The 17572-nt window shown below is 35.4% G+C and overlaps 1 protein-coding gene across 6 annotated transcripts in view; it reads left to right on the top strand.

The window, feature by feature from the left end:
* The window catches only part of DOCK7 (dedicator of cytokinesis 7), a 191607-nt gene that overhangs the window by 91610 nt on the left and 82425 nt on the right, over nucleotides 1-17572 (top strand). For 4 of the 6 annotated variants that reach the window (XM_059923863.1, XM_059923850.1, XM_059923848.1 and 1 more), the window contains exons 17-20: nucleotides 1750-1888; nucleotides 2835-2936; nucleotides 10329-10415; nucleotides 14652-14883. In XM_059923863.1, coding sequence (XP_059779846.1) covers nucleotides 1750-1888; nucleotides 2835-2936; nucleotides 10329-10415; nucleotides 14652-14883 — 560 coding nt within the window. Of the gene's footprint in view, nucleotides 1-1749; nucleotides 1889-2834; nucleotides 2937-10328; nucleotides 10416-14651; nucleotides 14884-17572 lie in introns of those variants that run through there. The other 2 variants (XM_059923856.1, XM_059923858.1) reach the window with 2 other exon arrangements.

The following is a 17572-nucleotide window of genomic DNA, read 5'->3' as shown; positions in this document are numbered from 1 at the left end:
ATGGACCCTGAAATTTGAATTTCATTTAATATCTCAAGTGAAATATTCTTTTGAATTTATTTAAGCACTTAAAAATATAAAAATCATTTTTAGTTTGTAGGCTATACGAATGAAGTAGTGGACTGGATTTGGCCTGTGGCCATAGTTTGCCAACCCCTGCTTTATAGCATAGCTATTGATATATGTGTGTCTTACTTATATTTCTACTGAATTATATATTTTTGAGGGTTATTTTTCTTATGTTCATCTTTAAAACCACCACAAAAGTAACACAGTGCTTAGCCTAATGTTGGGTAATTCAAAATACTTGTTGATGAATAACTCGTAGATGTTTAATTTTCCATAAGAGCCTTTACATAATATGATTTCAGGAAAGAAATGAACTAAAGCACTAGAAGCCAGGAAAGATATTTATAAAGAAGGTTGTATTTTCTAAAAGTATCTCAGTTTGTGGCTAAGTCTTTATTTTGTTGCTCTCAGCATTAGTAGAATTAAAATGATACAGTCTAACATGACTTGTAAATTCAACTTTCTCATAATTCAGTGGTGATTAGTGAGATCAGTAATAAGATCTGTAGCATCTTTTATTCACCAAAGTCATCAAATTCTCAGAAGGCTAGCATTAGCTATCTTTCTTATGGGTATTAAAAGCCTTATGCCACTTAATTTTTCTGTGATCAGATCTACACCTGTTAGCATTTTTGAGGCTTATTTGAGATGGAAGAATATTTGACGTATTTAGCATCAGAGAAAAATCCCTAACTGGTGGGATGGGCTTCACTTTAAAGGTAGTTGGAACTATGTGGTTTGGATGTATTTTCATTGAATACAACAGAGAGATACTAACTGAATATGGAAGATGGGGATGCTAAGGTTCTATCCCTTTTAGGTCTATATCATAAATAGCAGCCATGCTATCTTATAAAAATGCTCTTAGGGCCCACTCTCAATGAATATTGAGATGCAAGTGCCATCGGTTTGATCAAATATGCTATTTGTTGTATTCCTTAGTAACTGGGAGCCCTTCTAAACGGTGGGACACATTGCAGTTTGTGGGGGTTCCCTGATTTTTTCTTTTCTTTTTTCTCTTTTCCTTTTCCTTTTTTTTTTAAAGCTGTCAGTCAATACACAACTAGTCCATGTTTAGGTAACATTTATTTCTTTAGCAGTGGAATGATAGATATAAGACATTCCATAGAGAGCCCATCTTGATACCAAGTTGTCTAAAGATTCCTTTTTTCTTTCTTTCTTTTTTTTTTAACAAAAGGATAATACAATTTAGTCTTACTATGAAGCTGTACTCCTATAAAAGAAAAATGTTTTTCTATGGTATGGTTATAAGATATACACTTCTAAAAGCTCATATTATTTTTTTTCTATGTAATATGTATCCAAATTGGTTTATAAATATAGAAAGCCTTGCCCTAGTCTCTTCTCTTATACAGTTTCCAATCTAATGAAGATTTCAGCATCAAGGTGGTGATTATTAATGAATTTTCAAATAGTAGGATTACTTAACCCATTAATAAAAATGGGATGAGAAATTTCAGAAACAGTGGCAGCTCCCTCATCTGGAAGTAGGGGTTAGTTACTTAAGAGTTTGGAAATAAAAATATTTTGGACTAGAAGAAAAATTAAGCATGAATCCTGAAATTAATTTAAAAATTACTCAAACATACAAATGTAATAATTGTTTATTTTGAACACATTAGTGACTATTGATCTGTTTTGTTTTGTTTTTGTATGAAGGTCTCCTGATTTTCATGAAGAAATCAAGGTTAAACTCCCTGCTACTTTAACTGACCATCATCACTTGCTTTTTACTTTTTATCATGTTAGTTGTCAACAAAAACAAAATACTCCTCTTGAAACTCCTGTTGGATACACGGTAAGTATATTTTTGTTAAATATTTAGCCCTTTGATCTTAAAAATAATTAACAATATTTAAGATAGTTGGTGTTCATTATTATTTGAGTATTCCTTATCTGATTCCCCATGTTCGTTAGGAAGGGTCATCATAACAAGAAAATGCTCAATATAGTTAACCAGTGTCATTAATTAACTAAGTAATATGTGTAAACACTTAGATGTTGGTCCTAATTATTGTATATTTACCCAACAGTACTGTGTAAATGTAGCAGTTTTAAGGGTTCTTCGGAAGAAAATGGTTTGAATGTAAAATGATTAAAAGAGACCCTTGGCAATTAAAACCCTTTTTAATTGCCTTAATTAAAGCAATTAAAACACCTGAGTAGTTTTTGAAAATCATTACTATTGAATTACAAAAGTAAACCTAAGGTGAATACATCATAGTGTGCTATCACAATTTTGTCAGAAAGGCATGCCTTCACCTAAAAGAGAAAAACTAACATTTGATACATATCTTTTGTCTTCAGCTTATGACATGAATTTTTGCTAAATGTAAGAAAATAAGTTTATGTCATACTTTTTAGTTTTGTTTTCAACATTCTTATCTAATCAAATCTTTCTTTCCCTATTTACATTGACACTGTTACCCCAGTTTAAAATTGATTCACTTTGTGGCCTTTTCTATTACCAACTTTCCCTTGGATAATGAGGACCTGCTATAGATTTAAGTATCGCATACTTAGTTGGTAATAATGTTTTGGGGATCCTCCTTAAATATTGTTGGGGAAACTTCTTTAGAGGAATTATGAAAACCTATTATTATTACCTACATAATTAAATCCCCTTGGTGTTTACTGATGTGAGACGAGTTTGGCTCATACCAAGTTCTTAAAGCAGATTTTCCAAGTAATTACTTTTACAACAAACATATTTAAATTAATATTGTTTCCTTTTTATTTAAAAGTGGATACCGATGCTTCAGAATGGACGATTAAAGACTGGGCAGTTTTGCCTACCGGTTTCACTGGAAAAACCACCACAGGCTTATTCTGTACTGTCTCCTGAGGTCAGTGTCTCTCACATTGAAATTCTCCAGTTTGAATAAAATGGGCTTTTCATTACAAAGATAGTTTTCTCAAACTTGCTGTTTCTTCTCTCTCTAAGTATGTATACAGTGAAGTAATAATATTATTTTCCAAGGGACATTAGCAGCTTTGATGATGACATGTGTGACTTGAAAGAAACAAAAACATTGGGAAAATCTCAATCAAGAATCAGTAGCCACTGTTCAAAAACCAAAGTGCCTTTTGAGAGAACGAGTACATGATGATTACCAATGTCTCTTAATGCTTTGACTACAACTGTTTGTAACCATTAATCTGAAATGTGTCTTGTGAATGTTCTCTTGGTGGCATTTATTTTTCAGAATAGAACTTTAAAAGTTTTCACAAATAAATTTGTATTGTTTTTAATTAAAAAAAAAAAAAAGGCAATGTAAAGCTACTGCTCTGACCTCCTTTCTCACCATTCTCTGTCACTCTGCCCTGACTATATAGCACAGCGCCTTTGTTGTTCCTCATACATAAAGAGCACATTCCCATCTCAGGCCGTTTGTACTTTCCTTTGCTGACAGTGCTCTATCACAAGACCTGCTTCTTATTTAATTCAGATATCCACTCAAATATCCCCTCTTCAGAGAAGTCATCTATAATTACCTTAAGTAGCAGCCTCCACCGCTTTTTATCCCTTTGCTTTATCCTCATAATACTTATCACTGGGACTTCCCTGGCAGTCCAGTGGTTAAGACTCTGCACTTCCACTGCAGGGGCTCGGGTTCGATCCCTGGACAGGAACTAAGATCCCACATGCCGTGGGGCGCAGCCAAAAAAAAAAAACAACTTATTACTGACTTTATAGTTCATATATCTTTGTTTATCTGTTTATTGTCTACAGAGTATAAACTCCATGAGGTTAAGGACTTTGTCTTTCTTATGCATTGCTGTATCTACCAGTGCTCAGAATAGTGCTTGGCTCATAGTAGACAGTTAATAAATATTTATTAAATGAATGAATAAAGACCGTAGGAAAGAAATAGGACAGAACCCCCCCAACCCCCAAATCTTTCATTCAGTTTTCCAGGAACATATCTTTTCAGTAAAACAGATTAGTCTTCTGTCAGGGGTAGCATTGTATTTCAAAAGGAAATATTTTAAAAGAAAATATAATTTTATGGAAGTTATGTATTTGTTCTTAATTGATTTGCAAATGCAAGGTCAGCTTTCTAAAGGGGGAGGCTGATGGTTTTCTTCTAGCTACAACGTGTATGTTCATATATAAAGAATATGGTGATAATTTGGATTTGACTATAGATACATAGTATGGCTGATTGATATGTGAGATTAAACCACCTGATTAAGTGCTTAAACTTTTGTATATTTTAATTACTATATTAAAAGTACAGTATATATTCTTAGCTTCATTATTATATTTAAAGAATAGTATATATTAATTTTAGTGCTTAATTTAAAGCAAGTGAGAGATAAATATTTAAATATTTGACTTTCATAGGTCATTGCTTAATGCAATTTTGTATTTACTTTCCTGGTTGAGGTTGATCTCTCTTTGATTCAGAAAGTCAGAGAACTTCTGATATGTGTTAACTTCAGCAGTTCTTTGGACCTTAGAATATGAAGCTTGCCATATAAGCACACTTAGGTACTGAGAAACTAATTTCTGTAACTAGTGAACTATTGCTTCATTATATTTCACTCAGTGGTCATTTTCAGTGATAAATGGATCATTTTCTTCTTAAAACTGGGTAAAAAGGAAGGTGAACCTTTGTTGGCTTTGTTTCACCACATTTACTTGGTTTTCTGGTATTTCCCCCTTAAGTTTTCATGTTCTTTTCACTCTGAACCTGTAAGCACTCTTCCCAGGCAGGATCACTGACTGCAGTTCTGTGAACAGTGCTCTCAGAGTGGTGTAGTATGTAACTTACAAGAAGACCAAGATACTCCTGACTCCTACTGCTAGTTGATGAATCTTAAATCTGCATCTCTGCTCACTCATTTCTTGCCAGTTATTTGTCTGGTAAATTAAAAAACCTAGTGATGTCTGCGCCAGGATGTTCTGTAGATATCTCAGACATAAAATGTCCCAAACTGGACTCATTCTTGTTGAATACTGTTGGAACTTTATGGTGAGAGGAAAACCTTGGCCACCAATATGCCTCAACAGAGTGATGGTATTCTAGTGAATTTATCTCAGTTCAGTGTCATCAACTTTTCAGGATTAGTGTTTATTGGGCTCCAGGAAGCAGATTCATGCTTACAAGATTCATACAAGATTGACATATAGACTAGCATGGCAGTTTATCATCTCTATTTGCATAGGTATGCAAAGATCAGCATATAGGATATTTTTGAACTTAACAGTGGTTACACCTGAGGATAGTTTACACTTTTCAATTTTTTGTTATTTTATTTAATAATATAATACACACATGAATCCACCACCCAGTCCAAGAGCTAGAACACTGACAATAGTTTACATCACTTATGTGCTCCTCCCTTATTCCACATTCTTCTTCCTTCTAACTACAAAAAGCTAGCCTTTAAAAAAAATTGTGGTAAAATACACATAACATAAAATTTACCATTTTAACTATTTTTAAGTGTACAGTTCTGTGGTATTAAGTACATTCACATTGTTTTGAAAACTAGCCTCTTAAAACTACTTTTTTTATTTCCAGCAAGAGCAAAAGTTTATTAAAAAGTTTATCTTCTTTAGAAATTTAACCAGAATATTCCATTCTGATTAATAGAGAATTTAGTATATTACAAACATCAAAATATTAGGGGCAAATCAACACCTACCAAAATGTCTGGAATGGTGAGTGGCCAGATGTGGTTGGAGGTTTCATGTACTGAACTTAAAAAAAAAAATCTTCTGAGTTGGTTATACACCTGTATTTCCAATCATTTCTGGGAAGGTGGGGGCAGGGGGGTGAGCCAGGAATCAGATTTTGAGAATAAGAAACGTAGAGCTGCAAAGAGATATGTTAACAAGCAAAGAAGTAAAATATTAGGGAGAAAAAAATGATTTAAAAAAAGTACTACAGAGTTGGGGTAAAATAAAACTGAGTATAAATGGTCTGTATGGTAAGGAAAAGAATTCCATGGTCATCTCAGCCTATGTGGGCCAGAAATAAAGTGTGTGAGAGGCCATTTATTTTGTTGACTGAGATACTCTCAGACCATTTTTCTGTAAGGTTTTTTTCCCATAGAATCTTTTATTTTTTAAATTTAATTTTATTTTTTTATACAGCAGGTTCTTATTGGTTATCTATTTTATACATATTAATGTATATATGTCAATCCCAATCTCCCAATCTCAATCACCACCCCCCCCAACCCCCCCAGTGAAACTACTTTGTTTTTCAAAAATAAATTTATTTATTTATTTTTGGCTGTGTTGGGTCTTCGTTGCTGCGCACAGGCTTTCTCTAGTTGCGGAGAGCAGGGGCTGCTCCTTCGTTGCGGTGCGTGGGCTTCTCATTGTGGTGGCTTCTCTTGTTGTGGAGCATGGGCTCTAGACGCATGGGCTTCTGTAGTTGTGGCACGTGGGCTCAGTAGTTGTGGCTCACGGGCTCTAGAGCACAGGCTCAGCAGTTGTGGTGCACCGGCTTAGCTGCTCTGCGGCATGTGGGATCTTCCCAGACCAGGGCTCGAACCCGTGTCCCCTGCAATGGCAGGAGGATTTTTAACCACTGCACCACCAGGGAAATCTCTAAAACTACTTTTTAATTGAGGTATATGTGTGCCTAAAGAATACATTGTTTACTTTGCTTATTTTATGAATTTAATGAAAAGGTTATTATGCTATAAATAATCCTCTGAGACTTGCTTTTTTCATTCAGCATTATATTACTAAGATTTAGTGTTTATTATCAAAATAAAATGTTCCTTCGGAATTTCATTGTACTTAGAATATAATCTAGATCTTTTTTTCCTGTGACCTACAGGAAATCTCTAAAAGACCTGGGCTCTTCCACTTCTCCAGCGTCATCTTCTACTGTCACCACACCCCTTGTTCCGTACTTACAGCTTCTTCCAAATTTTTTTCAGCCTCTCAGTCTTTGAATTTTGTCTTTCTTCTTCATGATCTCCTCATGGCTGGAGTCTTTTCATTATATTTATTTCATTATATATTTCAAATAGCACTTCCTCAGAGAGGCTTTCCCTAACTCCATGAATTTTCAACCCTTCCTTCCTCCACACTGCTGATACAGTCTGTCATTTTTAATCCATTTTTATTTACTAAATACTTACCACTATCTGAATTCTTATTTTTTTTTTCTACAGGAAATGGGTAATAAGCTCCCTGAGGGCAGATGTTATGTTTATCCTGAAACCCTAGTACCTAGAAACCTGTGTAGAGACTTCAGTAAATATTTGTTGTATGAATTTAAAGAAGAAAATTACAGGATTATTGGTATTAGCAAAAAGTAAAAAATGAAAATTACCTGATGTCGACCAAGGGTTTGTTTAATTAAATTTTTGTACAGCCATACAGTGGTACGGTAGTTAAGAGGAGTGATATAGATTTAAATATCCCAATGGGACATTTGTAATAAAAATATAAAAACAAACAAATAATGTAGTGACAACCAAACTCAATATGTAGATATATCAGCAACTGGGTGGAAATAGTTTGGAAAATATACACCAAATTTAGCAAAGTTAGCTCTCAAAGGGGTGTGGGATTATGAAAGTTTTTTTGTTGTTGATTTTTTTTCTAATCTCATATACCTTTGAAAGGCAGTATAACATAATATCCAAGATTTCACTTCCAGCTCCCACTGACCTCAGGTGAGTTTCTTATTCTGTTATGGACTAAATTGTTCTAACCCCCAATGTGATAGAATTTGGAGATGGGGCCTTTGGGAGGTAATTAGTTTAAATGAGGTCATGAGGATGGGCCCTCATGCTGGGATTAGTGCTCTGTAAGAAGAGACACCAGAGAGCTTGCTCTCTTGGCTGTGTGAGGACACAGTGAAAGGTGGTCATCTGCAAGCTAGGAAGGGGTTCTCACCAGAAACTGACCATGGTGGCGCCTTGATATTGGACTTTTCTAGTCTTCAGACCGTGAGAAAATAAATTTCTGTTATTTAAGCCACCCAGTGTATGACATTTTGTTGTGGCAAACCGAGCTGATTAAGATAGTCTCTCTGCCTGAATTTTCTTATCTGTAAATTGAGGAGAATAATTAATGCCTACAGTAATTGAGTTATGTTGATGACTGAATGATTAATCGTACGTAGAACATTTAGAATGGTACCAGGCACATGGAAAGTGCTAAAGAAGTGTCTGCTACTATTATGCCATTCCTATTGCCACACTATTTGTTAGAATACTTACAAAGAGAGTAGTTCTTCCTTTAGCATGCATCAGAATCACCTGGAGTGTTTGTAGTAACACCAGTTGTTTAACCTTACTCCCAGAGTTACTGATGAGGTAGGTCTGGGTTGGGGCTTGATTATTTCCATTTCTTCAAGTGCCCAGAAGATATTGATGCTGCAGACTGTTTTTAAAGAAGTATGTGTTCACATTTTATTTGGGTGTCCTTTTTTTTAAAGCTGAAAATGAGTGTTTTGGGTTGAAAGAGCTAGTACTGTTTCTTGTGCTGAGTAGTTTCAATTTACTCCACCAGCGTTTTTTTCTTTTTTAAAGTTTCAATACCTGTATTATTTGCCTCAGTAAAGATATTGCATTTCTTACCTACTTAGTATTGAATTTTGTAATAGGAAACTTACTTTATTTGGTTTTATTTTCTTCATATAATAAAAATATAAAACCATGGGAAAGAAATCCTGTCTATCTTCCTATATATGTATATATATTTTTTGTTTGTTTTGTTTTGTTTTGCTGAGACTTTCTATTTTTGTCATTTGTTTCAAGGATGTTCGTAATTGCTTGTAGAGCTTTTTTTTCTCCCCTGATGGCTTTTTTAAACTCCTTGTCAGATCTTTCCAGTATCTAAATATTGATGTCTGTTGATTGTCTTTTCTCATTTAAGTTGAAATTTTTCTGGTCCTTGGTATTATGTGTGATTTTTTGTTATATCCTGAACATTTTGGGTATTATGTTATGACTCTAGATCTTGCATAAGTCTTGTGTTTTAGCAGAAGGGGGAGGTCCTGTTGCCAGGTGGAGGTAAAGATTCACATTCCCCACTCTGTGTTGGGTTGGGGGTGGCTTATTATTGGGTGGAGGTAGGATTTTGGGCCTCAGTTGACACCTCCCTGGCTGTGAGGGTGAGGGAGAAACTTGTTACTTTTCCCTGCTTGGCCTCCACTGACCCCACAATTAGTGGAGGTACTTTTTATCACTGGACTGGGACCAGTTCCCATCTCTGTCTTCTCTGATACCAGACAATATTTGTGAGGGTGGGGTAGGGATTGAGGAACTTCATTATAGCCAGCTGAGGGTGGACACCTAGGGTCCTCACTCAGCCTATGGAGGTGGAATGGGGCTGTGATTTGTTTCCTTGTGTTTGGCCAGATTAGGGCAATTGTTGCATTTCACTAGAGGGAGCAGGCTTTTCCTGGAGTTTTTTTTGTTTTTTTTTTTTTTTTGTCTGTTTCTTTTGGCAATTCTGGGTTGCCAGCTTCTCTAGTAACTAGCCCAGGATACATGAGGCAAAACTAAAACCCAGGAAACACTGCCTTATAGTTCCTTGTATCCTGAGGTCCCTAGCCCGTCTGCATCCTTCTCTCCCCTTTCAGTCTTTATGTTTATTTTATGTATCATGTTCAGGGTTTTTAGCTGTACTCAGCAGGAAGAATAGAGAGAACTGATGTACTCCCTTTTAAAAATAATTTTGTGATATGATTTTAATTAACACTGCTAGCAATTTATATCAGAAAAAAATGTTTTCTAATCCTTAAAACAATAGACTTCCTTTGCTTATGAATATTTTAAAGCCCAATTAAAACATAATAGAAGTGTTTAAAATAAAGAAAATAGGATACTGTAAGCCATTAAGATATTGTAGATGTGAATTTATTGGCATGAAAAGAGATTCACAATGCAATAGGTGAAAAACAGGTTTCAATGTAATATGTTTGATATATCACCTATGTAAGGGTGTATTTAAAAATACACGTGCATAAGGGAAGATTTGGAATGATATAAAGGTATATGTTTCTGGGAAGATAGAATTTTGTGTGTATATTTTCTGCCTTTTGCTCCTTGAGCCTTTTACTTCTCTTGTAGGAAACATTGATTTTTGTAATAAGAACAAAATATAAGTTCTACATTTATTTGTAGTGCATAAAATATATTTCCACGGTATTTTTTCTCATTGAGATATTGTAATTTTTTTTCATAATTCACATTTGTTTCAGAATTCATAATCAACTTAAGCATCTGTGGTCATTGTATTCAATATCTTATAGGTTCCTCTACCTGGCATGAAATGGGTAGATAATCACAAAGGTGTTTTTAATGTTGAAGTTGTTGCTGTTTCATCTATCCATACACAGGTAAGTGAATTTTAATAATTTTTGTGATCAGATTTCACTTAAATGAATTGAACATTTTGTCCAGAACTTAAATCAGTTTTGTCTGCTATAAGATTTATGAGACTATATATCAGTTAAAAATGTATAGGTTTGGAAGTTACTTTTTAAAGGAATCAATAAAATATTTAATATGAACAAAAGCAAATATTTTGCTTTTCAAAATGTTATTGACTTCATTTTGAAAATTAAGTGATTTTTTTCCCTAAGTTTCTAGAACATAGCAGAATAATTAGAGTTGAAAAACCATCATCCAGCTCGTTTTATTTCTCACAGACTTAGATATTTCAAATGGAAAGGGTTCTTAGGGATCGCCATATTTTTCTCTATATTTCTGGAATGTGCCAAGCTCTTCTCAAAGCCTTTGTATTTACTCTTTCTTTAACTGGAATGCTTTTCCTTCTCACATTCATTTGACTTCTCTTCATTAAGGCTTCTCCTTACCTCAGAGAAGCCTTTGCTGGTGACTCTTTTAAACATAGCAGCTCCATCACTCTGTATCGTCTTACCCTGCACTCCTTACTGCTTCTTATTTTCACTTGCATGCTGTTGCACTTTTGCTTTCTGTCACTGTGTGTGTGTGTGTGTGTGTGTACATATAAATGCATTCATATCCTTTGTTTATTGATTCTTTCCCCCATTAGACTGTAAACTCTGTGAGGTCAGGGACGTTGTTACCTGTGAAGGAAAGAGCCTGCCCTTAAAGTACCTTACAGTGAAATAAGGGGAAGTGCAAAAATAATTATAATAAAACTAGTATTATGTTAGATATATGAACTAAATCCTTTCAAGTACAGAGAGAGAGTTGTTTGTTTTGATGGGAACTGAGTTGTTGCATTGGTGAGTAGGCATTTACCATACAGAGAGAGGGTAGACAATGCAATTGATAAAAAGCAAGTGCAAAGAGGCAGTAATCTGCTGAAGGAAGGGTAATTAATCTGGTGTGACTGCAATTTAAAGTATGTGAGAAATCATGGTATATGAGCATAGAAGACCAGGCTGGTAAAAGATTATGAAGGACCTTGAATGCCACAGAATTTAGGGTGTATGGTGATTTCTAACGTAAATAGTAAATGTGAGAGAAGTAAATTTGGGAGCATACTAAGGGAGAGAAATTATGGGGCTATAATGAGTTTATTTTTGAGTTTGAAGTGCCTGTGCACTTCAGATGAAGATGTCCTATAGGCAGTTGTAATTAATTAGGAGTTTAGGATTGGGGGTAACAGAATAAATGTGATAGCTGAAACTGTACTAGTGAATGTGATTTTCCAGGGAGAAATGTAGAGTGAGAAGAGGCAGGTGTTCAAAATGGAATATGTGGGTTCTCCAACTTGAAAAGGCAAGGGGTGGTATGCAGGGGTTTCCAAGGCCACCTTTAAGTTCTGTTATTTTCTAGCAGAACTCACGGGACTCAGCATATAGTCATATTCACAGCTGTGATTTATTTTAGTGAAAGATATAAAGCAAAATAAGGTAGGGGGAAAGAGGTCAAGTCTGGGGGAAAGAGGTCAAGTCTAGAGGAAATAGGACACAGGCTTCCAAGAGTTTTCTCCTACTGGAGTCATAGAGGATAAGTTGAAACAGCATATGTGAAATGTTGTCTACCAGGGAAGCTCAGTTCCCAGAGTTTTTACCATAGGCTTGTCTCGTAGACACCCTCTGCCTAACACATACCAAAATCCTAGATTTGCAAAAGGAAAGCAGGTATTAAGCATAAACCATATTGCTTGTACAAACAGTTTAGGTATAGTGAGCAATCGCCTATCAGTGGGAACCCTCCTGAAATCCAAGTTCCCAGATGCCAGCCAAGGGCCAACCTTGTAAGCAGGCCTTTGAAATGTCTTAAGCTTGCTATGTTAACTCTTTTCTGCACAGTGAGGTAGGGAAAGTAAAAAGACAGGGTGCTCTATATCATGTTTTAAAACAACAGCAAAGGACTTCCCTGGTGGCGCAGTGGTTAAGAATCCTCCTGCCAATGCAGGAAACATGGGTTTGATCCCTGGTCCGGGAAGATCCCACATGCCACAGAGCAGCTAAGCCCGTGCGCCACAACTGCTGAGCTTGCACTCTAGAGCCCGCGAGCCACAACTACTGAGCCCGTGTGCTGCAACTGCTGAAGCCCATGTGCCCTAGAGCCTGTGCACCACAGCTACTGAGCCCACATGCCGCAACTACTGAAGCCCACGTGCTCTAGGGCCTGCGTGCCGCAACTACTGAGCCCATGTGCTGCAAATACTGAAGCCTGCATGCCTAGAGCCCGTGCTCCGTAACAGGAGAAGCCACCGCAATGAGAAGCCCAAGCACCGCAATGAAGAGTAGCCCCCGCTCACCGCAACTAGAGAAAGCCCACGCGCAGCAACGGAGCCCCAATGCAGCCAAAAAAAAAAAAAAAAAAAAAAAAAAAAAAACAGCAAAAAGGTAGTATATATATTTTATTTAGCAGTATGCAGGTAGATCCTAGTAAAATAATGCTCCAGTGGAGTTTTTACTTTTCTGTTGTTAGATATGCTTATGTTTCCTATAGACCTTATTCTTCTGATAATGAGAAGGTTGACATTATAGTATACTGTTTAAATATATTCCTTCCCTTAATAAAATTATTCTTAATATCACATGATATCTTCTTAAGTATACAAATACATTATTTTTCATGTTTTTTTGAATCCTGTAATCATTGTTAGTGTTCTCTTTTTCTAGTGTTGGTAATATATTTATGTTTTACTCCTGACTTTGTTTTTATGGAAGCAGGTAGATACATGTATTGTCTTAATGTAACAAAGAAGGATTTGGGGCAAAATATTTCATAGAGATGATTTAGAATCTATAGAATGTAGAGGAAGAATAGAGTGGAAGTGGCTAGTGTGTAGCCCCCTGACATTCACAGTCCTGTGACTGAAACTCAAAAGTTTATAAATTTTACAACGCTGTAATATAATTTTATCATGTATTATAATCTTTTTTAAAGGATCAATTGAAGACAATAAATGTTTTTAATGATGTTTTGTACTTTGCTTGTAGGCGCTTTGAAATTTACTGGATATATAGTTAGAATTCAGTAGAATTATTTTTATTCATTTAAAACATAAAAAATTAGAACAGTATTAAAATTATAAATGTGAAGTTGTTTAGCATTACTGCCTTTTCTTAAAGTTTATTTTCATTGTTAACTAAGTGAAAGTCTTCCCAGAGTTTCAGTAGCCTTTTTCTCACATCCATTGGTCAGAACTCGGTCATCTATAGGTATAAAGGAGGCTCCAAGAGCACGCACATTACTGCTTTAAATAAGATTGTGGTTCTGTCAGTGTAGAAGGAGGTTAAATAATAGCAGTTAGGATTTAGTCAGGAGATAGAAACTGCCAGTAATTTGAGTGGAGAAAAATCTGCAAATAAATAATTGTTAACTAAGTTAAAGGTGATTCACTACTAAATGGGTTAAAAGAGAATTCTGATTGTAACAAAGATAGCAATTGCAGAAAGTGGTAAGGGAGGATGGAACCTAGAAACCTAGAGCAAGATCTTGAAGGATGTGAGTCAGACCTCTGAGGAGAGGACACCGCTGCTACAGGAGCCCAGTGCCTGCCGTGCTGTAGTATTGAGGAAGCTTGGTAGAGAGGTCCTGCTGTGGAACTGTGAGAGCCACCACTGCTGCCCATGTCCCTCACCTCTGAGCCCACAGCATGCACGTCTACTCGCTGCCATTAGGAAAGCAAACAGGAGGAAGAAGATTCCCTTCTAACTCCTCAAGCCTAGCAGACTGTTTCCCATACCCTCTGTGGTCAGAGCCTATCACAAGCCAGCTGACAAAGGACAAATGTAGTTTGAAGAGTCTAGCTCCAGAATTACAAAATGTGGAAAAGATGGTGGGTTTGGATGGAGCTAAGAGGTAATACATTAATAATGGGCTCAGGTAGGTTGCTAACACACTCGCCATAACAATTGAGCTCTAAAACAATAAGGCAGACTCACACTGGGAAAAAAAATCCTAATATCAATAGTTTTTTTGAGTAATCAATAGTATTTGAAGTGGCCACTTTACAATAATAGCTGAGAATAGATGTAGTATTTAATTGGAAACAATGTTTGTATATACTAGTATGTACTTTTTTGTATTATCAATTAATATGAGATATCAGTGGTCCATAGTTTGGGGAATGTATGAAGTTATAATTGTTTAGTGCCTCTGTTCATTCTTTGTTTTAGGATCCTTATCTTGATAAGTTTTTTGCTCTGGTGAATGCTCTGGATGAACACATGTTCCCAGTCCGAATTGGAGACATGCGAATCATGGAAAATAACTTAGAAAATGAATTGAAGAGCAGTATTGCAGCATTGAATTCATCTCAGTTGGAACCAGTGGTCCGATTTCTTTATCTTCTGCTTGATAAACTGATACTTTTAGTTGTTAGACCTCCTGTCATTGCTGGCCAAATAGGTAATTTACCTATGTTGGGGGAATCATGAAATTTATCATTCAACATTTCTAACTTTTACAGAAATAGAACCATGATTCCTTTTTGCCATCTCTGTAAGGAATGTGTTTGACTTTGTGGGGCGTTGTTACTTACTTGTTTCTAATGCTGGAAAATGATAACTTTTGTTTCTATAAAATGTGCCATATAGACTTCTACTCAAATTATGAAGACAAATTTATTTATTCACTCACCAAATATTTATTAAGCACTTAATATGTACCATACAGTGATAGGCACTGACCAAGGCATGGTTTCTGATTTTAAGGATCTCATAGACTAGTTAAGACAACATGCAACTGATAAATCATATTGTGTTTTACATGACTTATAATCTACATTTTCACTCATCTGCTATCCTCTACTTAATATAGCTATTATTTTCTTCGTTGACTCAAAATCTCTATCTTCTTTTTCTTGTGAGTTGTTCTCGAAAGAGAGGTATTCAGGTTTCCTACCTTTTTTCCAAGATTCATTCCTTTACTTTTGCTAACAGCTTCCACCCAATCCTGCAAAGTAGTTGAGCTTGTGAGAAATTTCAGCTAACTTGTTATAGAAATTTTGTATTAAGTGGTGGCACAAAGGAGAGTAGTATTCAACTCCCTGAGTTTTTTTTAGGGACACTTGTAAGTAGAGGTAATTCTTGGGTTGAGCATTTAAAGATGAGTAGGAGTCTGACAGGTAAATAACTAGCCCAAGGGAATGAAACAGTGTGTGTATAGTACACAAACAGATAAACTAACTTGGAAATTTTGGGGGAATTATAAGTAATTAGTTATGAATTGGAGGGTTAGTGTTTAGAGATGATATTGGTCGTAGGGGAGATGAAGTAGGGTCCTTGACACATTAGGAAATTGGACTATTATTCTGTAAGGATCAATAGCCTTTGAAGGGTCTGGTCTTAATTAGAAAAGTAATGTGACTAGGTTGGCTTTTATAAGGATTATTTTGCACGGAGGTAGATTGAAAGTGAGAAAATCTGGAGGCAGGCAGACAGATTTGAAATCTTGAATTTTATACAAAAAACTCTGTGGTCCTGATAAAAGACAGTGATGGTGGGATAGAGAAGAGAGGGTAGTTTAAGAGATACTGAAGAGATGTTGTAGAGAGTAATGTTACCGAAGTCATAGAAGGTTTTAAGAAAAAAAGTTAACATCGTTCATTTTTGTAGATTGTATAAGTAAAATAATCACAATAGTAACAAACATTTCCCCAACACTTAACAGTGTACCAGGAATTGTGCTATGTACTTTATTTATATTAATGTATGAAATCTTTACAACTCTAGGTATAGGTATGAATTTCATGATTTCATGAATAAAATGATGAACATACGCTTAAAAATTTACCTGAAGATTCAAACCCAAGCAACTGACTCTAGAGTCCCACTCTTATCTACTATACTGAAGAAGTATCCGCTGGTGAAATTAATGAGAATAGTCTTGGTCAAATAGTGAAAGTAGAAACCAGATTACAGAGAATTTAGTAGTAAACAGCAGATGATGAAAGGAATGCAAAAAGCTTATACTGTTTTGAGAAGTTTAGTTAGAAGAGGAAGCAAGGTTGATTAGGGCATAAGAGTGGAGAGATTTGAGCATGTTTATATGCTTTGAGAATCTATATAGAGGTGCAAGAGGGTTTAATTAATGAAGCAAGCATGTAGGACAGAAATTAAGGTGGATAGATCATTCTTATGTAGGAGACGAGCACTGCTTCCTTTGGAAAGGAACTAAAAATTGTTTCAGATTCTGATAAATTTATAGTAAAAACTTCAGGACTTTCATGCTCTATAAATTTCTACTCTGAGATGAAAAGGAGGATTTGTGGAGAAGGGAGTAAAGTGGACCTAGTTTTGAGAAGGATTCTGATGGTTTGGAAGAGCTACTATGAGGAAAAGGAAAGGAGTCAAACAGGAACACAGGCAGGATTGCTAAACCCTGCTTAGGTTTCTCTCTTTCTAGTCTCTCTTCTAGTTCAGTATATATAGATTAATCTTCCTAAATGACCACTCTATCTGATATTTCCACTTTTAGGAAAACTTAATTGGCCTCATTATCTGTTCATAAATTCCTGTCTTGATTAAATAAATCATAAAATGTGAGGCGCTGTTGCTCAGAATGGCTGTTTGGATTATCCATTTACTCACTGAGCTACCAGAATTTCCCAATTTTTGCAAAATTCTTGTTATATGCTGACTTGGATGGCTGGGTAGGTGTTACTTAGCCTGGCATTTAATGTGCTATAGCCTTACCTCAACCTGGTTTTCTACCCTTTTTTCCTTCTAATCCTTTTACAGAGCTACTTACTTCAATTAAGTTGCTTATCAACTCTTTTCTATTAAGTTAATATTTTTAATAATCTACTTTTATTGGTAACTTTTATTTTATAAACAAAAGTAACATGTGCTCAATGTATGGTATTTAGTTTCTCAGAGTCATCTTTAAAATGAGAAGTTACTTCTCAAAGGTTATATATAAGATAGATTTTTTACTTATCATGTGCTTTGTATTGTTTTACAAAGTAGTGGGTACTGTTTGATGATTCTTTTTTTCTCACTAAGCAAAGCCACATAGTTTTCATGTTAAATTATTAAAATTAGTTTTTTCTCATTTTTTTAAAAGTATTTTTGATTCAGTTAATATAGTATTATAA

The sequence above is a fragment of the Balaenoptera ricei genome, chromosome 1, assembly GCF_028023285.1.
Source record: "Balaenoptera ricei isolate mBalRic1 chromosome 1, mBalRic1.hap2, whole genome shotgun sequence".
NCBI classification, from domain to species: Eukaryota; Metazoa; Chordata; class Mammalia; order Artiodactyla; family Balaenopteridae; genus Balaenoptera; species Balaenoptera ricei.
This window is presented reverse-complemented; position numbering and strand designations above follow the sequence as displayed.